Source organism: Pan paniscus, chromosome 6 (genome assembly GCF_029289425.2).
Source record: "Pan paniscus chromosome 6, NHGRI_mPanPan1-v2.0_pri, whole genome shotgun sequence".
Classification (NCBI taxonomy): domain Eukaryota; kingdom Metazoa; phylum Chordata; class Mammalia; order Primates; family Hominidae; genus Pan; species Pan paniscus.
The window spans coordinates 149,596,215-149,621,533 of NC_073255.2; the positions used below are offsets into that span (position 1 = coordinate 149,596,215).

A 25,319-nucleotide genomic window follows, 5' to 3' on the forward strand; every position below is an offset into this window, starting at 1 on the left:
AAACTTCCAAACATGAACTCTAAAACATGGGCATTTTTAATGACCACCACTTTTAATATACTAAAATATTCAATATGCACATTACATGAAAAATTAATTTTTAACAAAATTTTATTTAGAGCATTAGGAAAATCATATTCAAAACACAGAAATAATCAGACTATAACAATGCTGCATAGATAGTGGTATACAAGTTCCCTGACTCTAACTTCTTCCTAACTTAAAAGTTCAATTTTCAAGTCACCAGGTAGAAAATGGTGGAGGCATTATTTCCTCTTTCTGAGGCTATAAAAAATGGCTTCAATGGTGAGAAGGCAAACCATTTAAACAATGAAGATTAGATTATACCCCAATTTAATTCTATTCCCTTCTTGTTATTTCTCATGGATGAAAATTTAGAATGTAATAATTATTGGAAAGGAATAAGAAGTGAATTACCTCTTAGGAGATAACCTGATCAGTGCCTGCTTTAATCAGACAAAACACTAAGTTTTAAAAATTACAACCACAATATTATGCCTAACTAAAATTGCCAATATGAATACTTTTTTACAGAATACATTACATGTATACAAGAAGAGAAATACTTGTTTCCTATCCTCTGACCTTCGGTAGAAAAAAAATGTTATCACTAACAAGGATCAGAAAAATAATTTTCAAGGCAGAGCATTAACTCAATGGGGATCAAAATCTTTTCTGAATACTTAAAATAGACTGAGTCAGTCAACGAGAAATTGCTAAATTTCTTCTACGAGAGTACTTTTCAAAAAGGAAGACAATTTATTGGAAGAATTTGTAGCTGGAAACATTGTTCATTAAGAAAACATTAAGTTACCCTGAGAAAGACTCTTAATATTACCAGTGTTTTCAGGGCCCCATGACCAACGCATGGAAGAGCAACTTGTAGGCTCTAGCCTTTTAACAATACCTACATAAAGAATATTTTGATCTAAAATGTAACTTGGGTTCTCTGCCACACTGGTAATAAGTCACAACCAAGACATCTGAATGTGATGGAGTATAAGCAAATTTTGCTTTTATTTTAGGCTGCCCTCTTTCTTTTCTAAGAGAAAGAGTTTGCAGTTCTTCAAATGGTCTTGGATGAAACCTACTGTTTGGAAAAAAGAATCTTCTGTAAGTAAACTGGTAGTTTTCTTAAAACAGTAAACAAATTTATCTGGTCTACATTCTCTAAACTATTATATGCCTAGAAAATAAGGCATTAGTAATTCATCATTGGCCATTGCAGAGCATAGACAACTGTTTTCCTTCTAATCAGGACCATAAGCAAACATTCCTGAAAGTGCAGTGTTATTTTTAACGTCTCTTATGCATTTACAGTAAGCATTTGACTCCCTACATACTTTCATTATAAAAAGTTTTTTCCCAACGCCTTATATATACCATAATTACTTAAGAAAAGACAAAGTGAGAGCAGCTACAGAAGTAGCAAGGTATTTTCCACAAATAAAAATACAGCATACAAAAAATGGCAAGTTAGTGATAATTGGTAGTATGAGTGCTTATTAATATCCCGCTTTGGGGTCCAAATTAAGATTTGACAAGTTTGAAGCCTTGTCCTGTGTCCAGCACAGTAGGAAGAAACCAACTCATTTTTAATCTTTTCAAGCACCTAAAACAAGTTTTGCAGATCCAAAAAAGGTTCAGACCGCATAACCAATTTGCCAAATGCACTAGGGGATATGTAATACGAGGAAAGTGTAACATCCAGTGCTTGGCCACATCGCTTCCCGTTGGCAAATGCAGAGTGTAGTCACTCCACCGTTTTGACACACCATATACTGCTTTCACTGTGCGTCCCTTTTCAGTCCAGCAGATGTTATTACTGGAGTTGCAGTTATATTCTACCCAGTCTTTTGTAAAGTCACCTAGCTGTGGCGGGTCAGCTTCTTCAATATCTACTGTTTTTATCAACTCTGCTCCTTGCACTGCAATATACTGGTCATTAATTTTCCTCACTTCTTTCACCCAAGGGGTTGAATTTTCGCTGTCTAATACGATAATAAGCCGGGAACAGAAGGAACCATTCTTTTCTCTCCACCATTCTATAAGTGTGTCAAGGCGTAGTGTATCTCCACCTGTGAACAAGAGAAAATTCAATGGAGCAATAATTTCTGCAGCCTCTCATTAAGAAAACCCTCTTAATCATTTTCTTCTAGAGAGAAAATACTCTTGTTTTACATGTATTTTCCTTAAGTTCTTAGAATTAAATAAGCAAAAAATAAAGTATTTAAATGACACTTTCAAAGTATCTTTTGAAAAGATATTTTTTACAACAGATTTTCAACTTGAGGTTAAAAAAAATCCTTATTACTCACATAAAAAGGAATCTGCTAGTATGAATTAAGGAAATAGTTTTACATAGTTGTATTTAGTGAAAACAACTATACAGAAAAGCTAACATTCTACACCAGGGGCAGCAACTACAACTCATGGGCCAGATCCAGCCTGCCACCTCTTTTTGTATGGCCTGAAAGCTAAGAATTGATTTTATATTTTCACATGGTTGAAAGAAAATCAGAATATTTTGTGATAGTAAAAACTGTATGCAATTTGTTTCATATAATTATTTTCATAAATAAGTTTATTGGAACACAACTACATTCATTCATTTATACTGTCTATGGCTGCTATTGCTCTAAAGTAGCAGAGCTGAATAGCTGCAACAGGCATCTAAACCCACAAAGCCAAAAATATCTGGCCCTTTACAGAAAAAGTTTGCCTCCCCATTCTGTATCATTGTTTCCTTCTCTTCCTCATATGTAGGTACCTACTGAATGAAAATAAACCCTATTCCTACCTGTACAAGAATGAGTTTAAGAACAGATCTACATTTAAATCAGTTTTATAGCTGAAGAACAAGGGATTAAAAATATATATATACCCAGAAAGTTCTAAAGTAAATAAACTTCTGACTACAGGTTTTACATCTCGTTTTTTTTTTTGCATTAATTTTGATTTTTAAGTATACTACATTAAAATGTTCATTTTGATTATTGAGTTTTTTGGCATTCCCTTATGTTTTGTGCCTGAGGCAACTGCCACCCTCACCTCATCTGGCCCTGTCTCAATGGTACACTGATAACGATCATTCCAATTCTACGAATCTATCTTAAGGAAAGAACAGACATAGGGACAAAAAATTACAAAAAAGACAACCTTCCCATTTGGGAAATGGAAATAAACTATGGCCTAAAACCTTAGGAGGAAATCTTATAACAAAATATTTATACAGAAAATTTATTGATGAGAAAATGTCTATATTAGAAAAAGCATGACAGTACATCTACAAAAATTATAACAGCAGCTATTGCTGGGTGTTTCACTTCCATGTGGTTTTTAAAATATTTTTCTGAAAGTTTTACATTGAGCATAAGTTACTTTTACAATTTACCAGCACAAGACTCAACATTTTCCCCAAATCAACTGTCCTCTTGGTTTCACCATTAAAAATGGACACCACCAGAGAGAGAATCCTTTAGAATTGGGATTCTATCATATTCTTTATGTGTCATTTATTAATGTTTTATTAATCAGTAAGCTTAAGAACCTGAAAATAAACTTTTTTTATTAATCGCTCTAACACTCACACATATTATCTCAGAGACACTATTTCAGTACATTGTCTCCACATATTACTAATGTGTTATTCCACTGATACCTCCAAAAGATACTTTTTCAAAAATGGCCAAATGTTAACTCTCCATTATTGTCAGCTCTATTAAATTTCTTTAGAGATCAGAAGACAGAGATTACAAGAACTATTATGTAAATTCCATCTGCCACAAAACATCATTGCCCAACATGCCATCCACAACTATTTCAATAAACACTCTTTAGCATATTCTACCCTAATTCTCTTATATAAATGCTCTTTAGATATCAACAAGAGACTTAAAGCAGCATTAAAGCTTTCTAAACGATTTCTCTTGTTTTGCTCTGCTTTCTCCTATGAATAGGTTCTATGCTACATTTGGCTTTTGGCCCAGATTCAAAGTACTTACATTTATCTAAGCTAATATCCATCTGATGCATTTCAAGTAATTGAGACTGCTTTTTAAAGGCTTTATTTGTAATAAACTGCTTTATAAATTATCTACATTTTTTCCATTTATTTCTGTCTCTCCTGTAATTACCATAATTGTTTTCTATCCTCAAGCAGAGGCAAAAATATTAGGTTCCATATCATGAAACTCCATAAATATAAGAAGACTACATATTCTAACTACCGTGAGTAAAGGTATGGGATAAAGGGCAAATATAGATTCTCTTTCCCACAGCGATATTAATACTGGGCCTGCTATCAACTTGCTAACCCAAGTAAAATCCAGTTGTGATGTTTCCTATTTCAAAGTTTGCTGAAAAAAACAACAAAAAACAAAACAAAAAATCCCCAACTATTAATAAATTAGCAGAGCTTAAAGCTCTTTGTCACTTAATTTGGAATAGATGAAAGCATTTTCCTCAGAGCAGAGATATTCAATACTATTTGTGAGGCAGAATCAGCCCTTGAGGACTATGTCTAATGCAGGCCAGGGCATGAACTAACTGAAAAGCAGGCTTTTCTGGGCCTGGTTCAACCTGACTACCCACAAGTATGCGAGATGCCTCAGGCCATGCATGACAGTATGCAGTTGCTGAATTATAAGATAAAATCTACCTTTCTCAGGGAAGGGAGATCAGTATGCTTTCTCTCTCTTTTTTTTAAACTTCTTATAATAAGCCTCAAAGTTACACAAGAACAAATCTTAGCTAACAGAGGAATTCTGTAACGGTCAATTTACTGGTAGCATATTTCAAAAAAATTATAAAGACATCATTCTAGAATGTAACTGCTAAACATTTACCTAAAATACAACTCCATTTTCGAGTTCTTAAAGTCTTCAAAAATTATTCCTAACAGTGAATGAAAATTTAGAAAAACTGCGAGAGATATATATGTGTGTGTGTTTATCTTAGTGTTTTTTTACTTTTCTTAGAAAAATAAAAAGCTGATATAAGTATTAGTAAATGAACATCTAGAATTGATTTCCATAGCTATCTTTAAGAAATACTTAAATTTTAAATTACTTAAGAAAAATGCAAACTTTTTGAAAAGTGTTTCTATTAAGTAATAAATTCTTCATATAAACACACATAAAAAGCTTACTTCTAAAATTACTCTCTTATAACACTTTAAAATAACTAGGGATATATGTATGGCCACCAAAAATTAGCCCTGTTTTTTCCATTTGATCTGGGTAGAGTTTATTATCATAAGGATTATAGTAAGTTTTCAGCAATCTCTGCTTTTAGATCTAAAATTCTATTTCTGTAAAGGCTATTTTAATTGACTAAAAGCTTTCTCTTGTGCTCTGAGTTGGAATACTTCACCTGAAACTGAAGTAGCCATAAAGGTTAAAAAGATGCTTTCTACGTTGTAATTAAAAAGTTATAGGTCAAGTAAATGATTTTATAAACTATATTCAATTAGTTTTAATGTTCAGTACATCTTTTAGTCTTGTACATTCTAATGTTTTGAAATGGGTGACCCATGTTAACAAAAATATCCACTTAACCAGAACATGCCATTCCTTTATCATCATGGCTTTCACCCTTGGAGGCAACATGGTACAGTGGGGGGGGAAAATACACTTTAGGAATCGGGCAGATCTGGTCTTAAATCATGGTTCTATCACATAGTGGTATGACCACAGATAAGTTACATAACAACTTTCAATTTCCATTTCGTCCTTTGAAAAATGAAGATAACAGAAGTGATGGTATCTATCTCAAAGGATTTCACATAAAGATTAACAATGTGTGTAAGGTACTAAGTACAGTAAGCTGATGCTTAAAATGTACCCAATAAATATTAGCTTGTCTTTCTACTAGAAGGCCACTGAGTTATTCAATATTTATTTGCAAAAAAGAAAAATTTCAAAAAAATATTTCTCCTTATGATAAAAACCTCAGTTACAAATCTGGCGTGAAATCAATGAGATCATGCTAGTTTAAAATCATCTCTACCTTAACCTTTTTGTTTGTCTCTTTCTGGAGTTCTTATATTGGCAACTCTGCCTCTGTCCTTCCATACTACTTCTATTTATCTTTTTCTTTATCCTGAATGTTTCCACTTTATTTATGACTATTTTATTATTTATATATTCTTGGTTTAAAACATCTACACTTTTATGGAAAAAAACATGTAATTAAATCTAAAATAACTATTTCTAATCTAAAATAAGAAAATTACCTTTCTTTTTAAATGATTTATTCAATGATTTCATCTATCTATCAGCTACTTAAGGATCTTCTACTATGTATTGGGCTCTGTTATAGGTCCTAAACAAGTAGTAGTTCATAAAACAAAGCCCTTGACTTTCTCTCTATTAATAGTTGGAAAGACTGACAAATTTATATATTATATAAAGAGATCTCATTTCTCTCTTGGCAATAACTAAGAAGTTTTCTATTTCCCATAGTGCATGCAAACCAAAGTTATTTTATGTTTTTTCAAATGCAAAAAAATCCCTACAGAATTTTGTACCTTGGAATAAAACTCAATGGTCATTTACAATTACTCCCGTATTTTACAGATGAGAAAATTGAAGCCAACAGAAGTTAACTAACTTGCCTAAAATAACACAGCTGTGGCAAATTAGGAGCAGAACCAAGGTCTCCTGACCTAAGTGCTACTCCCACCATACTACATGATCTGCTGTTTAAAAATTTGGTGAGCTTTATAACATAAATAAAACTATAGATGTGAAGGACTACTGAAATCTGCATCCATAACATTTAAAAACTTAAAAATACTAGTCAAAGGAGTTTATCAGCTTCTGAAAAATATGTTTAGCAATTCTGAAAATATTTTAAGGGAAACTGATTGTAAGTCTCAAAGCATTTTTTTCCTTCTAATCACTATAAGACATAATTCCCAATCTTATCATTAGAGATTAAATTAGGCTAAACAGGTATGCTAGAGCAAAGAAAAACAAATTAGAGTCATATGCATAGTTCAGTAAACTAAGAATCCTGGAAATTTAATGACTGTGTGTGAAGTACAGATTTCTACATATACATGTGTATCTTTACAATAGTGAAACTGCCAAAGGTGAGTTTACCTGCTAGAGCCCACTCTCCTGTACCATGGGTGTGCCCACTGTAATACAAAATATACGTATCATGTCTGGGTCCATCCACTGTCCGAAGTTCGAGGAAAGCTTTTAGTTTGGAATGCAGAGTATCAAATGACAGTCCACTTGTGGAATAGTCACATCCATAGGTCTCAATCATATGATATGCAAAAAATCTTTGGATAGCATTGAGCATGCCAGTAGACCTCAAATTTAACTCCTGTACATGTTCTGGGGGAAGCAGTGTTGGCTGACCATCAGGACTGAAGTAGGAGAAAAAACAATTATTTTGGTGTTTAAGAAGTACTCATTCTATATCACATTCTCATCTGTCATTTATAACTGATTATCTAAGAATCAGTTATAATATAGTTGCTGCTAAGTGGCAGGATTTTTGTAAAAAATCACCCTTTCTAAAATTCCTATAGTACTGAGAATTAAGCTTAGAAAATCAAAACCTGGTTTCTAAATATTATATTTACTATCATTAAAACAATAATCAAATTAAAAGCTGGGATAATATCTCCAAATGTAGATAATATTACTCTTTGTTCCTTATTCGTATTTTCTTACATGACAAATATTGGACAAGGCTTTTTAAAAGCAGGATTACACTGTTTCAAGAACATCTGGGTGGGGACTATTAAAAAAACTATTCTTTAAAAATATTATAACACAAAATAAAAAAGCAATATTTTAATTATATATTTATTTCTGTATTGAAAAATAGTCAATAAAATTGTGTTCAAATTTTATTAACTTAAGGTACATAAATAATAGAAGAAATTATCTATTAATAGGCATTTAAAAAGTTATTAAAATTTAGGTCCATTGCTTTATACCACTGGACACTAGTTGAAGACTTAGATTTACTCCTAGAACAAATATAAAATGGTACTCTAGTACAAAGATGATAAAGCAAGTCTTATAACTAGCAAAATACCATTAATATTGAGAAAGAAAAAACCATCATTCCTATCCAGAAAAGGGATTTCTATCGGGATTTTTGAAAACCTTAGATTTTGCTTCATGTATCATCAGTACTATCCTACTAACTTTTTTTCATTACAGTCACAAAAGAGTAAGCAATACATTAAAAAAATTACAACGGAATAAATATCTAACTGTGCATATTACTATTTCCACACATTCATTCTACAGGGTTGTCATTTCTCACTTTATGTGACATTTCCAAATCTGTTTCCTTCAGTTCTTAAGCCTTCAACTTTGTATTAAGTCTTTAACATGAAGGAAAATATTTCCTACAAATAGTCTATTTGGAGATTTTTATGTCAAATACTTGAAATTGGGAAAAAACTTTACTTCCACTCTCCCCTCCCCCAGGGAAAGTGTGATGAAAACTGTCATCAGAATTCATTAATGGCAAAGAATTATCTTAAAGGTAGTTAGCTATAAAATAAAAATCAAAATGTAGCAACATTTACAGATTTATACAGATGTCACCACCTTTGTGGGTAAAAGTTATTTTGGAATAAAACTGCAATAAACATTTATTAAACTTCACTGCCAATCCTCTGAATTCCTAGTATTTGTATGGCATTTTTCAGTGTGCAGAGTGTTTTTACATTTTTTTTTTAGTGCTTCATACCATTCCTGTCAGATGAACAGAAGAGTTATCACTATATACATTTTAGGCAAAGACAGATAATAAGGTTCAGAGTAGTTATAATGTACCAAGGGTAACAAAGAACTAGACCCCAGCCTCTCAGGCCCAGAGCATGTTTTACTATATTTCACTATGTTGCTTCAGAGGACACTTTCTTTTGCTTTTTTCCTTTTTTTTTTTGAGACGAAGTCTTGCTCTTAACCCCCAGGCTGGAGAGCAATGGCCCTATCTCGGCTCACTGCAACCTCCGCCTCCCAGGTTCAAGTGACTCTCCTGCCTCAGCCTCCCGAGTAGCTGGGATTGCAGGTACCTGCCACCACACCCGGCTAATTTTTGTATTTTCAGTAGAGATGGGGTTTCACCATGTTGGCCAGGCTGGTCTCGAACTCCTGACCTCAGGTGATCCGCCCGCGTCGGCCTCCTAAAGTGCTGGGATTACAGGTGTGAGCCACCACGACCAGCCAGAGGACACTTTCTTAAACAAAATATTCCCTTTAGGGTAAGATCTTTCCTTAGAAAAGTTATTCATGAATATTTTCTGGTTTCTAGCTAAAATATAAGCTTATCATATTTATCAAAATATTTCAATTGAACTCTGAAGATATTATCACTTGGAATAAAGTTTGTTAAAAATTTGGAAGAAATGCACAAGTTATATTTTGAAAACAGTTTTGAAAAGGAGCTATATTTTATTCATATAAATATTAAGAAAATGTTATGAAGTGAATAGTTATCATTAACTATACTAGATTACTGTACCTGCAGAAGTTGGTGGGAATCACAATAGCATATCCAACAGATGTTCCTCCTAAACAGTTACCCAATTCATGGAAGAGCCCATGAGCCATGGATTCCAATGGCAAAACGATTAGAAACATGCTCAAGAAAATTCCATTTGTTGGCTAAAAGAAATCCAAAACATGTTTACATAGTACATGTACATATGTGTATATATTTACATGCATGCACATTGGTTCATATTTTTTAGCTTCTACTTTCAAAAAGGATAAAAGGAACAATTAATGTTCTAAAAACAATTTTCAGTTAAAGCAGACAAGTATACATGGATGAGCTAACCAGTGCAATAAATCCTAAATTTATCTCTTAGTTTTTTGGAAGTTGTGGCAAAACACGGCACATCATTTTTAAAAAAGAATTGTCAAATAACATCCTATCCAGACGAGAAAAAAAAAACAAAACAAACCAAAACCACTCTTTGATATAACAGAGAAAATGCCAGAAAACAAATATCTTATTAAAACCCACATGCCTATGTCATTTTTCAAATAACAGATTCATTTACTTTATCAAAAAGAGTACTTTAGAAAGGGCTCATTTTTTCCCCATGAAATTATGAAAGTAAATTCTTAAGGAAATTTAAGACCCTAAAGCCATAAAAACTAATTCCATTTATATGGTATAGTTTACCTTATAAACCACTGAACTCTCTAGATGTGCAAATTCAAAATTTTAACAGAAGAAAATATTAAGGACACGTAAGCATTGTAAAAGCAGAATGGAAAGTAGACAGGCAGAAGAAATAAGCAGGAGGCAATCAGGTATTAATTGCAATGAAAAAGCAGAAAAAATACTCATTTAAGTGAAAAGAAAATGGATAGTCACTTGAACATACCTTTAGAATATTAAACTATTACTTTTTTCTATATGCTTTCTGTATTCTTTCTCTATTACATTCTTTCTGTATAAATTCTTAAGGAAATTTAAGACCCTAAAGCTATAAAAACGAATTCCGTTTATATGATATAGTTTACCTTATAAAGCACTGAACTCTCTAGATGTGCAATCAAAATTTTAACAGAAGAAAATACTAAGGACATATAAGCATTGTAAAAGCAGAATGGAAAGTAGAGAGGCAGAAGAAATAAGGAGGAGGCAATCAGGTATTAACTGCAATGAAAAAGCAGAAAAAATTAAGGCTCATTTAAGTGAAAAGAAAATGGATAGTCACTTGAACATTTCTTTAGAATATTAAACTATTACATTCTTCCGGTATTGCTACTGCACATACTATATGCCTAGGTGCATGAACACATGCTTTTAACACTAAGGGGTGGTTCACTTGATCAAAATTTAATAAAAAAATTAACTCCTGCAATAGAAAAATGAATATACTGCCCTATTTTGGTACATCCTATTTTGTCAATGACATAAATAACACAGTACATGCTCCATTTAAAAACACTAGAAAATACAAATAAGTAAAAAAGATATGTGATTAAAATCATTCCAAATACCATCATCTATACGCACAGCTACTCTGAAATATTCCCAGACTTCATGCAATGTATTTTTCACAAATACATATTCATGTTTTTTTTACCAAAATGGGATACATAATCTATCAACCTTTTAATTTAAGCTTACATTACTCTAAATCACTTGTAAAGACCAAATGGCATTCCTATGATACATATAAAACTTTAATTAGTGGATCGTATTATTGGTATTTAAATTGCTTACAGTTTGCCATTATACCAAAACTAGAATAAATATCAAGTTCTGATTATTAATGAGGTTAAGTACCTTTCATTATGTGGGTATCATCTTTGATGAAGTGTTAAATATTTTGCCCACCTTTCTATGGGGTTGACCTTTTCTTCATTGATTTAGTTTTGTTTGGTTCTGAACATAGTTTCAATGAAAGTCTTTTGTTGGTGACTCTGTGACTACCTTAATGCTGTTTTTTGCTTAACATGAGTTCTTAATTATAATATAGTCACTTTATGCCTTGTTAAAAAAAATCCCTCTATCCAACCATTAAGAATACATTTTAACATTATCCTCTAAAGGCTTTATTGTTTTGCCTTTACATTTAAATCTATAATCCAAATATAACTGATTTTATGATAATGGTCCAATTTTTTCTTCTACAGAAACACTCAATTGTTCAAGCACAAATTACTGAAAATATCAACCACTCCACATTACAGTGCCACTTCTGTCATAAGTATTCATGGACCTGTTTTTGGTCTCTCTTCTTCTGTTCTGTTGTTCTATTTTTTATTCTTTCACATATTTCCTTTGGCCTTCATTTCTTCCATTTTTGAGACTCTAATAAAATATGAGATCTTCTTACCATATTCTCTGAGTCTTATCCTTTCCTTCTGTTCAGTATTTTCCATACTTCTCTTTCATGCTGCTGCTTATATAGCTTCTTCTGAACTGTATCTTCCAGTTCACTAATGCCCACTTCAGGTTTGTCTAATGTTATGTTTGCAACACTGAAATAATTTATTTCCTGATCTAAATTTCTATTTAGTTCTTTGTAAAATCTGCCTTGTCATTTTTTAAAGTTTCCAGTGTACTACCATTATGTCCTGATCTCTCCTTTTACTTTTGCAACTTAGCATGATGGTTTTCTGTTTGATAATTCCAATACCTAAAGATTTTTTTCTGTTGTCTGTTGGTTTTGCTGCTTCTTGCTCTTGGTGCTGTGTGTGTGTGTGTGTGTGTGTGTGTGTACCTGGTTAAATTTATAAGCTGAACACTGGATATAAAAATTATATTAACTTTAGGCCTAGGATAATGATACCTTCTCCTAGAGGCAATCTGTTTCTTCCAGAGAGCTGCAGACATTACGAGTCTACATATCTTAATTCAGGTTTGACCACTTAATCCCAGGTTGAACCACCAACAGGACACAAGGGCAGAAAGCAAGTTCATGAGAGGGCTATAACACACATGGCTCCACCCTCTTCTTTCAGTGTGTTAGCGTAAAATGGGAGGTAATTTACCAGAGATCTCACTTCTGGAGGCCCTGGGCTTGGCTTTTATTTTTGCCACTCTTGAGGGGACCAAAAGTGCAGCTCAGCTTTGAAAACAGTTTCCTCTATGTATACAAATGCCTGCAAGGCACAGCATTGAGTCTTTTCATCCCAGGAAGTATGGTGTGTTTTTCCATTTATTGAAGTCTTCTTTTATAACCTACATTGAGGTTTGTAGTAATTTTAAAATAAAAGTTTTATAAGTTTAAAACTTATTTTATGTTTCTGTTCTTACAAATGGAATCAGTTCCAATTTTCTGATGATTTCCAGTCTATTACATTTTATATATTTACATATTTTTTCTAAACCAGTGCTTCTCAATCTTCGGTATCTTTTTACTATTAGAAAAAAGTATTAAACAGTTTGATTTAGCAGTGAACTAAGCAAATGATAAAGTTCAATTGTCAATCAATTTGTAGATGACTTAAATGAAAAGCCTAATAATTCAAAATTCCAATTAAAATGTTAATTGATAGTGATGTTATTCAATACCCTAATGTTGGTTTTGCAACATTGATGATGATATTTGATACAGTAGACTAAATAAGTAGATATTCAGGGGTCTATTGATCACAACTCATAAATAACAGATGATCTGTTACTACTTGCTTTTTATATTAAAAAATCTTAGAAACTGAGAATTTTATGCTGATTGACAGGGTCTCACTCTGTCATCCAGGCTGGAGTGCAGTGGCATGATCACGATTCACTGCAGCCTTGACCTCTCAGGCTCATGTGATCCTACCACCTCAGCCACCCAAGTAGCTTGGGACCACAGGCGCATGCACCACCATGCCTGGCTACTTTTTTTATTTTTGTAGACACAAGGTCTCCCTATGTTGCCCAGGCTGGTCTCAAACTCCTGGGTTCAAACAATCCTCCCGCCTTGGCCTCCCAAACTGTTGGAATTACAAATGTCAGTCATCATGCCTGGCCCTGTCATACATTTTTAGAAAGCAAATTTATCAGGAAAAAATCATTAAGTACTTCTATTAGGTTATTTTGAAAAAGCAAGCTTAGAAAAACAGTATTAAATATTCTATTATGATTACACACAAGTTAGTATTTTGGCAATACAAAAATTCATAATCTTAACTGAACAGATGGCAAGTATGTCCAGGGGAAGCCAAAATAAATTTAGGATGTTTTATCCGCTTGCCACTTTCAGAGAGCTTCAGTTTTATTGGCCTGCAAACCTTTATTCTATAGCTTCAATCTAGAAGTCATTTGTGACTTTGGAGTACTCCTTACACCTTAATTCCAAGTAACAAATAAGATCAATTGATTCAAGCCTACAAGTACTTATTCTCCTTTGCTTCTCCAAATTATCCTCAGCTCACTATCAAATTTTAAGACATGGCTCATATTTCAGAGCAGATATAAACTGAGCACAAAAGACGACCAATAAACAACCTGTAAGTAATGCCCTTTGAATAAAGGTTGTTACTAGTTATTAGATCTCTATTCAGCTGGGCTTTCAAGTCATGGTCAAAGTATTCAACGTTTCATATCCTAAAATTTTTCAGGTAACAGGAACAAAATTTCTTTATGCAATGTCATTTTAAAAATGTAACATTTACATAAACATATACGGCTTGTTTGTTTAGAAGCATTCTTGTATGAGTCACCTTATGCAAACCAGATTTGGAAAACATACATAGAAGTCTAAAGAAAGTAAAGCCCAACTAAGAAACAGTATACGTAAATGCGGCAATATATAAATGGAGAGACTGTGAGAAATCCAGCTTTAAGAAACCACAGGCGACTTTCAAAACTTTGCTTGTTTCAGGAAATTTAAGAACATTATGAAGGCTACTATATAATTTTAAAGTCAAATGACTTCTTTATGTGGAAGAACTAGGGCATAGTGGAAAGGACCCAAGCTTCGGAGTTAGACTTTTGTTCAATCCCAGCTCAGACACTTGCTATGTGTACACGAATAAGTTAATTAACCTTTTGAGTCTTGATTTCTGGAATACATACAGAGATAATTTATGTCATGAGCTTATTCTGTAGATTAGAAATACATATGTATGGCAGTATAAAGTTAAAAGAAATGCTTTCCACATGACCCAGCAATCCCACATCACACTAAAATAAAAGCTTATGTTAACACAAAACCTTGTCTACAAAGGTTTACAGCAGCTTTATTCATAATTACCAAAAAACTGCAAATAATTTCAGTGTCTCTCAACTGAGTAAGGGATAAACTGGAACATCCATACAATGGGATACTGCTCACAATAAAAGTAACTAACTTACTGATGGCACACAGCAACACAGATGAATCTCAAATGATTTAAATAAGAAGTCAGACTCAGGGCCAGGTGCAGTGGCTCACACCTATAATCCCAGCACTTTGGAAGGCCAAGGCAGGGAGGACTGCTTGAGCCCAGGAGGTCGAGGCTGCAGTGAGCCATGATTGTACCATTGTACTCTAGCCCACACTGCAGAGCAAGACCCTGTCTCAAAAACAAAAGTCAGGCTCAAAAGACTACAATGTTAAATGATTTTATGAATATGACATTCTGGAAAAGGAAAATGTCTAGGAACAGAAAACAAATCAGGTTGCCAAGTACCTGGGGTTGGGAGAAGGACTGACTACAAGGAAGCAAGAGGGAATTTTGGCGGTGATTTAACTGCTCTACAAATTGACTGTGGTAGTGGTGGTCACACAAATATATGATCCGTATCAAAAAAAAAAAAAAAAAAAACGGGGGCACAGATAGTTAATATTTTGTTTTGCAGGCCATACAATCTCTGTTTTAACTACTCAACTATGCTGTTTACCATAATTACAAGAGTTAATATGGTAAGAAGATATAACAAACATGCATTTACCTCTAGGACAGTGCTTCAAAATAAAGAAGCAAAAAAAAAAAATGACAGAATTGAAAAAGCAAGTAGACAATTCAGGAACTATAATAGAGATTTTCATCTCTCTCAGTATTACAGAATTAGACAGAAAATTAACAAGGCTATAGATACATGAACACCACCACCAACCAACTTAATCTAGCTGATATTTATAGTACACTGTACCCAACAACAGAGGACTCATTATTTTCAAGTGAACATGGAATAAAACATGCCATGCCACAAAACAAGTGGCCTAAAAGACTAAAATCATACAGTGTTCTCCAACTACATGGAATTAGAAATCAATGGAAAGAAATGTGAGAAACTTCCAAATATTAGGATATCACACAACAAACTTATAAATAACCCATGAGTCAAAGAGGAAATTTCAAAGGAAATTAGAAAACATCTCACCAGATGGCATAGTGCTAGCACAACGGTAGACATATAGGTCAATATAACAAAAGAACTCGAAAATACAACCTTACGTTTACGTTTAACTGATTTTAAACAAAGACGCCAAGGCAATTCAATAGGCAAAATGTTAATCTTTTCAACAAATGGTGCTGGGAACAATGAGATCTATATATTAAAAAAAAAAAAAAACTTAGATCCTTATCTCATACTATACTCAAAATGGATCATACACCTAAATGTAACAGTTAAAACAATAATGCTTTTGAAAGAACTGTGACCTAGTGTTGAGCAAAGAATTCTTAGATAAGATACTAAAAGCAGAGCCCATAAAAGAAAAAGTGGATAAATTGGACTCTGTAAAATTAAAAACCTTTACTCTTGAAAACTCTTCAAAAATTTGTATCATTCAGAAAATAAAAACAGAAGACACAGACTGGGAGTAAACATTTCCAAATCATTTATCTGACAAAGGGCTCATATCCAGAATGTATAAGGAACTCTTAAAAGACAAATAACCCAGCTTTAAAATGAGCAAAAGATGTGAATATTTAAACAACAAAGTAAATGGCTAATACACACATAAAAAGATGCTCAACATCATTAGTCATTAGAGACATAAATTAAAACCACAATGCTATCACCTACATCTAAATCAAGGGATTCTCAAGTAGATCAACTTTAGGAAAGAGTAGAATGGAAGGTGAGAATCAGGAAACTGATTCTCTTAAAATTATCTCTGCTGACAGACTCCTTGGAAAGTTTTTGTGTACCTCCAGTGGTACACACCATATCTGAAGACCACTAGATAAGAAAAAGTTTGGAGACCAAGAAAATATTCATATTTGGTTAACAGAATTTGAAAGCCTGGAATGGCATCCAGCATGAATGAGGCTGACTTGGAAAAGAAAAAGTATTTAGGGCTGGGAAAGGAGCTAGCAGGAGGAGGGGCAAGGAAGAGGGAGGAAAACTCATGCTTGAGTTTTTGACATCATCAACATAATTCTGATAGTACCTAACACCAGCAAGTAGAGCAAAGTAAGGACAATATCCTCAGGCCACACCCAAGATGTTTTCCTCGTTTGGCTGACTCCCACACAGGATCCCTGCCCTAGCCCAGCTGACTAGAAAGCACCATGTCCAGGCAAGTCTTCACATCTCCCTCTTCAAAACACACTTCCAGAAATCACTCAGCAGCAACAAACTGTTACAAAGCAGAGAGCTGCACCAAGCAGAGCTGACTTTCCTCTAGAAATCACTCAGCAGCAACAAACTCTTACAGAGAGCTGCACCAAGCAGAGCCGACTTTCCTTTATGCCCCACATCCCAGTCTGATGTACATAGATTATAGTATTTATCACACTGTAATCATAATTGTTTGTTTACATGCCAGCCTCTTCCTCCTCCCATTGGAGACTGTGCCACCTTTGACAGACATCCTGAGATCTTCCGCACCCACTATAGTGCCTGGCATATAGTGCATAGTCAATACATGCTCAATTAATGGAAGACTGGGTTTGTTAATACTGCAGATGCAAACTCCAACTGTACAAATGTCTTTGTCTACAAGAACCTTTTAGAAAACATTTCTGGGCAGCAAAGGTACTGTGAAACCCATGTTTTCTTTCTTAGGATAACCTCTAATCTATAATTCAGAACCTGATATGTTGTTATATATCTGATCACCTTTTATATAAAACCTTCAGAGAAATGGCTACATAAAAGAAACACGTTACAGTGAGGAGTCCAGGGAAGAGACAGAAGTTAAGTAAGCTTGTTCCTGCTAGTACTAGTGACTCTGGATGTGTCTTCTTTGGCTTTCAGTTTCCTCATGGGTATAATGAAAGGATCAAAATACAATCTTTAAATTCTTTCCAAATGTTAGTATTCTAAGACTCTTTAATTGATGAATGTTTCACTAATGAACAGTCAGGAAGCAGGAGGCATCTCAACGCTGAGTGTTCATAACATTTTGGTACCTCTTTGCTAGAGATCAAATAAATTATCCTCTTGAAACACATTCAGTGCTTCAATTCCATGAACAAAATTAAGTAAGAGCAAATATGAATATCCTTTTGAAATCAGGAACTTGACCTTATAACTTTAATTTCAATTATTAAAGCTAGCATTTTATTACACGTCATTGGGGTTGCTGGACAAACAATAAGCTTACCTGCCAGGAAACTGCTCCCAAAATCGCTGTTGCAAGAAGACTAAAGAACACCAACTGCTCTGAAATCAAGCAAAAATGGCGCATCCCTTTGGATGCCATGATTCTATCAAGGCTATTGTAATCTGTCCTGTGAGTAAAATATACTTTATGGCAGTCATTTAATTTGGTATGGAATCCCCAAAGAGTTAAAAGAAAAATAATATGACAAATCATCCAGAAAATTCCAAAAATGGAAAAGCCAGGTATTACAAAATACCAGAGGTGAGTGTCTCTAAGTTTGAATGCTGAAAGAATAAAAAATGTAAGCTCAATCATTCCAGCAAAAACGACTGAAAGTCTTCTGCAAATTCTTCCACGGTACAAAAAGGGTTTCCATCTTTCAGTTACTGAAAGTCCACTAAAATAAATGTCAAGGAAAGGATCAGTTATCAGGCAAATAAAAAAACACGCAAAAGCAATCGGATTTTTGGGAGTTTCCAATGAGGAAAAAAATAACAAAACTGCAAAAATAACTAAGTTTGGAATAGCTAAGAAAGATTTCATTCTCAGATCAATAATCAGCATAGCCAGAGCTACAACAAGCAAAATGACACTCAGAGACTTCTCCACCAACATAGTTGTGCTGGCAATGGCAAATCCAACAAGCTCCAGAAATTCAACTGTGGTTAGTAAAGTGGGCCGATGACGGACATAACCAGAAATTCTCTCCACCAGAGAGCACAATATCCTTAACACTATGGATGTCAGAAGCAAATATTTGGTTGATTCTTCTTTTACATCATTTTTAAAGGATGAATTATCAAGAAAACATAGGAGGCCAAGCAAGAATCCAAACCAAAGATTGGAGAGACTTAAACTTGCTGCTTCCATTGAAAAATAGTAATAGAGTATGCTGGCGATTCCAAGAACAAAAAGACCAAGAATAAAAATTACCAAAATTAAGGAATTTGCTGTTTTTTCCCATCTTACGTATAGACCTAAGCATATAGCAACTAATAAATTGATTCTGGCTAAATAGCCAAGATACCGCACTGAAGAATGCATGTTCACTTCTCTATTTACTTCTTCCAGTCTTGTCATTGCTAAATAGAGACAATGACTAAAGCAATAACGCAGTGATTTACACATGTAACCAGCAATGTGGGCTTTTCCCTCACGTTACAAAAATTAACCGCTTGTATTTCATCCAGTATATCCAATGTATCCGCAACTCCTATTTCAACATTTTCTCTTGTGGAAATTTTGTTTATAGTGATCTAAAAAGAAGAAAACAATATTTCAGAGTTAATTTTATATAATTTACTCATTATTGTATATAAAGATGCATATAGAAAGTGAAAAAATCCAGTTTAAAAACTGAAATCCAGTTTACAACCTGATTTGCAATATCTTAATGAATACTGTTTCTGGCTTAAAACTTGGCAGTTTATTCAAACAGACATGGCTGTGCTTTCTACTCATCATATGCTATGACTGCATGAATAGAACTGTTCTTCCAGAGATGGTGAAGAATTCACCTAATTCATTCTGGTTTAAATATCTGGTTTTTCAACAACAAGGAAAGGTGAAATGTTCGCTTTAGCTTAGATTGTAGCAGGTTTTGGTACAAGAGAAAGCTACTTAGTTCTTAAAGTGAATGAAGGACTTCATTGTTACCTCTAATCTGAAAAGCACTTGTATATATTAGTAGTAACAGCAACCATTACGACCTGCCAAATATCCCCTACATCTTTTTACAAGCCAGCTCTAGAATGTTACACAAGGTCTTTACATTGTTTAACTAATAAACTTACTAGAATTAAAGTATTAAAGTTACTCAGTCCCTAAAGTTGAGCCATAATTCTCCCTGTACTTTTATCTCTATTAAATTACTTTGATTACTAAACTTGCTTTCCAAATCTAAACACTATCTCTATAGCAAACCAATTCCTGACAAATTCCAAGTCAAAAATGAAAAACTGAAATGCTCACCCTAATAGTCATTATAAAGTAAATGAAGAACTTTTCAATTCTACTTAAACAAATGTTACTACAAGTATTTGTTAGCGGACTCACGAAATTAAAGCTTCCACAAGTCACACCTAAAAAATGATAGTAGTCAAAAAATGATTTAACCATCTATAATAATTCTTCAAAATTTCCTAGTATACTGTTTCAAAAGAACTGTTCACGGTAACGCTATCTAAAGAGAACCCAATTAGATATTTAAAAAGAAACTAGGGCCAGGCACGGCGGCTCTCTCCTGCAATCCCAGAACTTTGGGAGGTTGAGGAAGGCGGATCACTTGAGGTCAGGAGTTAGAGACCAGCCTGGCCAACAGGACAAAACCCTGTCTCTACTAAAAATACAAAAATTAGCCGGGTGTGGTGGGAGGCATCTGTAATGCCTCAAGAGGCTGAGACAGGAGAATAGCTTGAACCCATGAGGCGGAGGTTGCAGTGAGCGGAGATCACGCCACTGGACTCCAGCCTGGGGGATAGAGCGAGACTCTGCCTCCAAAAATAAACAAAAAAAACCCACGAGTTTTTGATTAGTTTATTTGTACTTTCTTAATAGCTGTACACTAAAAGGCTCAAGAGAAACATGAGAACCTGGAATCAACTCTTAGTACTCATCTGGCTGGAGAGGAATGTTACTAAAGCAACCTTAGGGTCTCTGGGAAGTTCCAAGTATTATTACTTATTTTGCTTTTATACGTTCAACAAGCACTTTTTTTTATTTTTACAACTAAGTCTATTTAAGTATTCCAACTGATTTTCCTTAATTACATCTTTATTCACTCATGTCTTAAGGTACCACATAATGTTAAAGAAAATGTCTTCCTTTAGTATATTTTGGTTTATCTTTTTAACTTGAGTGTGAGAAACTGACAAAATCTGGAATGCATTGAGGTTTTTTTTTTTAAACATCACTAATGTGTGTTATAAAATAATTCAACAAATACATTAGAATATATATCCTCAAAGAGCTGATGGTACAATCTGGGCTCAGACTACTGAACACTGCTGGACGGGGGGAAGAAATTCACACACTAGGCTAAATGGTGCCACTCTAAATCCATGGAACATCCTTCCCTGGTCAACATTCTTCCCCATTCTTGTGACTATTCAAACCCCTATTTCCTCTCTTCAAATCTCTGATACCCTACTTCTTCCTACTGCATTCTCACCAGATGACTCTGCCTCCTAGAGAGTCATCAAAAGGGAGCTCACTTGAGTTTCCAAGTCCACAAACCCACCTCTACTTATATCTCCGAATATAAGGAAAGAAGGCTGTTGCTTCTCTATCTAAGGCTAAACCTTTCAGCCATATTGTGCATCTTTCATTCCGCCTCTTCCAGAACATCAGACTCTCTCCTCTCTCTGCAAACTCTCACTTTTCTTTTATCCATTAGTATTTAAACATTTATAAATGTTTCTTTTAAAAACAATACCAAAAAAGTAAAGAAACAAAACAAAAACAATCCTTGCTCATCCCCATATCCTCTATGAAGCTCAATCTCGTGTCCTTTTGACAGCTGGTATTTAGTTGCTTCACTTCTTACCCATTCACTTTTCAAACCACTAAATGGTGTTTCCCACCACACAACTGCTCTGCTAAGTGTTGAAATGACCTGTAAATTCCTAAATCCAATGGGTACTTTTCACTCAGTATCCTGCATATTCTTTTTTTGGGGGAGGGGGAAGGGGGGACGGAGTCTCGCTCTGTCGTCCAGGCTGGAGTGCAATGGCAGGATCTTGGCTCACTGCAACCTCCGACTATCGGGTTCAGGTGATTCTCCTGCAACCTCTGACTATCGGGTTCAAGTGATTCTCCTGCCTCAGCCTCCAGAGTATCTGGGATTACAGGCGCCCATCGCCATGCCCAGTTAATTTTTGTATTTTTAGTAGAGACGGGGTTTCACCATATTGGCCAGGCTGGTCTCAAACTCCTGACCTCAGGTGATCCACCCGCCTTGCCTCCCAAAGTTCTGGGATTACAGGCGTGAGCCACTGCGACTGGCATTTTTTTTTTTTTTTTTTTTTGAGACAGAGTTTCATTCTTGTTGCCCAGGCTGGAATACAATGGAGCGATCTCGGCTCACCGCAACCTCTGCCTCCCGGGTTCAAGCGATTCTCCTGCCTCAGCCTCCCAAGTAGCTGGGATTACAGGCATGTGCCACCATGCCCGGATAATTTTGTATTTTTAGTAGAGACGGGGTTTCTCCATGTTGGTCAGGCTGGTCTTGAACTCCCGACCTCAGGTGATCCGTCCACCTTGGCCCCCCAAAGTGCTGGGATTACAGGTGTGAGCCACTGCACCCGGCCGTATCCTGCATATTCTTTAAACAAATTTACATTGTTGACTTCTCTCACCTTCCATACCATTCCTTTTTGCAGGCATCCAAAGACTAAGTCTCCAGATTTTTTTTCTTAATTTATTGGTTTCCCCTCCTCGGTCTCCTTGAAGGTTCTTCATTCTCAACCCATCCTTTGGATGTTCAACCCCAAACCTAGGCTTTTCTCTCACTATATACTTTCTCTAAGCAATGTCATTTATTTCTATGTCTTCGATTATTATCTCTCTACTTAAGTGCACACATATATTAATCTACCTATAGAAAATGAAGCACCAGCTCTGTTCTGCACTGTTAACAGAGGTAAATACCTGGAAACAAAGTAAATGTAAACATGTAAAAAAAAAATTAGTAAAGTACAGTGCATCCACATAATGCAATATATGCAGTTACCTTCTTATGGACCAAAATCAACATGGCAGATTGTTTTTAAATGGCTAATTTACAAAACTCTTTCCTCATTCTGATCTTCTTCAAAAGACAGCCTGAGTTAGAGAATAACAGAAAAACATTACAATCCTTTTCAATCGGTTTGCCATCACTAATGATTCAATGGACAATTATTCCAGAGGCAGATGAAAATGGACCATAGAGGAGTCAATATGCATATGGGAAAAGCTAACTAATCACTGCCAGAGTCTGATTATTTCATAAAACCTTACATACTATTCTAACCCTCCTCTCCACCATCATCTACATTTAATCCTCACCAAGTCCTGTCTACTATTCTTCCTAAACATTTTTTAAGTGTTTCTACTTCTCGTCCCCAGGGTCACCATCCCAATTTTGGCCACCATCATGTTGAACATTTCCCTATATCCACTCTTGCCCTCTCTAAGAAGTGTACTTTTTAAAACCAAAATTTAGCACTCCACTATGTAAAATGCTCCAATGGCGTCCCATCACCCTTAGCAATAAAGTCAAAACTCCTTACAATGCCTTATAAGGCACTCCGTGTTGGGCCTGATTAACTCTCCTGCCTTATCTGTTACCACTTTTCCTCTCACACTTTATTTTCCAACCTTACTGACCTTTCAATTACAAACTGCACAAATGCTATTCCCTCACCAGGTACACTCCTTTTCCTCCTCCTGGCCCCACCCCAGTGCTCACACCTGGCTTACTCCAACTCTTCAGGTCTCAGATAAATCATTTTCTTAAGAGATTATCCCTGCCCCCTCCCCATTACATGACCCCCATACTTTCTCTGTTACATACCATCACTTATTTCATGTCTGCATTTCCCACTAGATCAAAAGGTCTCTGAGGGTTTGTCTTCAATACTGTACACCCAGTGACTAGCAAAAATCCAGCATCAAGAAGGTATTCAATAAATACTTGTTGAAAAATAAAGACTAATAAAGAAATAACTAAATTTAACAACAATGGTCGCCATTGGACACTTACTAATGCCTAAAGAGAATACAGAACTTAGCTAATATCCCACAACTAATAACTAGTAGAACTAAGGGAGAGTCCATGAATGTTTGGTTTCTATTTCAGCTTTCCACCAGTCTTTACTTAATTCACCCAAATTCTTCCAAACCAATTCTCTCTCCATGTCCTACCTCTAGGGAATGGCTTGAGGCATACCGTATCACTTGCATTATCTTTCACTCAGAAACTTTCTGTCCCATCTAGAAGTGTCAAGGCTGAAAAAACTACACTGAAAAAAGTCAGGGAATTTCAGTGCTTCAGTTCTGAATTACTGATAACTCTTTGAACCATCTCATACGAGGAAAATGGCATCTCGAATATCAAACTCCTCGGCAGTAGAGCAGCAACAGCAATTTCTCTCCCTTTCGGCCTTCTAGCGAGATGTGGGAGGTCCGACAAGGAGCTTGGCTGTTCTCCACCATCCTCTGCCTCGGAGAACGCGACCACAACGCGGCGCCCAGTTGAGGGGGAACCCTTGCGAAATACGGAGAGGCGCTCCCACACCCTCCAATCTCCAACCACCACTGTCAACTCCTCCAGAGGCAGGTATCCTACCCCAGCCCTGGGAGGCCGACTGGGCGGAGCTTGGGGTCCGGACCACGCGGAGCCCTGGCAGTGTCTATGCCTAGATCTCGCCGCCCTGCCGTCCACCCATTTCTCCCTACCTGACTCGGCTGTCGCCACCAACGCGCTCTCCCAACCCTCGGAGTCAGTTCCAAAACCAAACCAAAAAGGAGGAGAGCAGACAAGGCTTCAGCCTGCGACTGAGAACAGGGAGGCGGCACGCCTTGGGGAACGAGGGCCCGAGGCCATACGCGCTAATACAGGCCAGTGTCGGCGGAAACTTTCTCCGTTACCGGCCCGGCCGCGACCGCCATGTTTCCGCCACCGAAATCCGCGACGGTACGGAACGCCGCCGGGGTCAAACTGCGCGGCGCGCGTCCTTCCCGAGGCCCGGCCCCCTCCCCGCCCAAACCCGCGCGCCGCCACACACCCAGGTGAGCAAGGCGCTGCGCGAGTGTCAACTGCCCCACCTAAGGCGCCTGCCTTCCTCAAGCCAAAGTCGACTCCTGGGACCTGGAATCAGCAGCTGAGAACAGACAGCGGGAAGACCACCAAAGATCAGGCTGACAGTGCCCATCAAGCATCTAGGCCACCGCCTCGGGCTGGACCGAACGGGGACAGGGTGGACAGGACTGCCACGCGTGGGCTGTAAATACTGCGGGAGGCGTTGCTGCTCATTAATATATATGGCATAATATATGGCTTTGTAACCAGCTAAGGCCCAAGCTCCTTAGGCCTTCCCTCAGAACCTTTCAGTTCCTCAAATGCAGGGACATGTCAGGTTTTGCTCAACATTAAATCACCTTAGCATAGTGCCTGACACATAGTTGGCACTTAAATATTTGTAAAATAATAATGTGTAGTAGGCTCTCCACGATCCGTAGTTCTCTCCTCCCACTTGTTTTGCATGTATTATCTATATATTTTTCCTATTTTCCATAATAGAGTGTGAATTTCCTAATTTTCATAATAGATGTTGGGGGT

The 25,319-nt window shown here is 35.9% G+C and overlaps 1 protein-coding gene across 4 annotated transcripts; it reads right to left on the bottom strand.

Moving 5' to 3' along the window:
- Positions 1-93: 93 nt before the first annotated feature.
- On the bottom strand, positions 94-24,689 carry TMEM168 (transmembrane protein 168). 4 transcript variants are annotated; one of them, XM_008963614.6, is made up of 6 exons: positions 24,437-24,689; positions 22,728-22,819; positions 17,999-19,254; positions 9,526-9,668; positions 7,128-7,402; positions 94-2,099 (listed from the first exon to the last, which is right to left on the bottom strand). In XM_008963614.6, exons 3-6 carry the CDS (start codon positions 19,124-19,126, stop codon positions 1,552-1,554), a joined length of 2,094 nt encoding a protein of 697 aa, XP_008961862.1. In that variant the 5' UTR covers positions 19,127-19,254; positions 22,728-22,819; positions 24,437-24,689; the 3' UTR covers positions 94-1,551. The 4 variants fall into 4 exon arrangements, with proteins under 4 accessions (XP_008961862.1, XP_063462423.1, XP_003811280.1 ...); XM_063606353.1 differs by having other exon boundaries at positions 22,354-22,819; positions 24,437-24,569; XM_003811232.6 differs by lacking the exon at positions 22,728-22,819 and having other exon boundaries at positions 24,437-24,673.
- Positions 24,690-25,319: the final 630 nt, after the last annotated feature.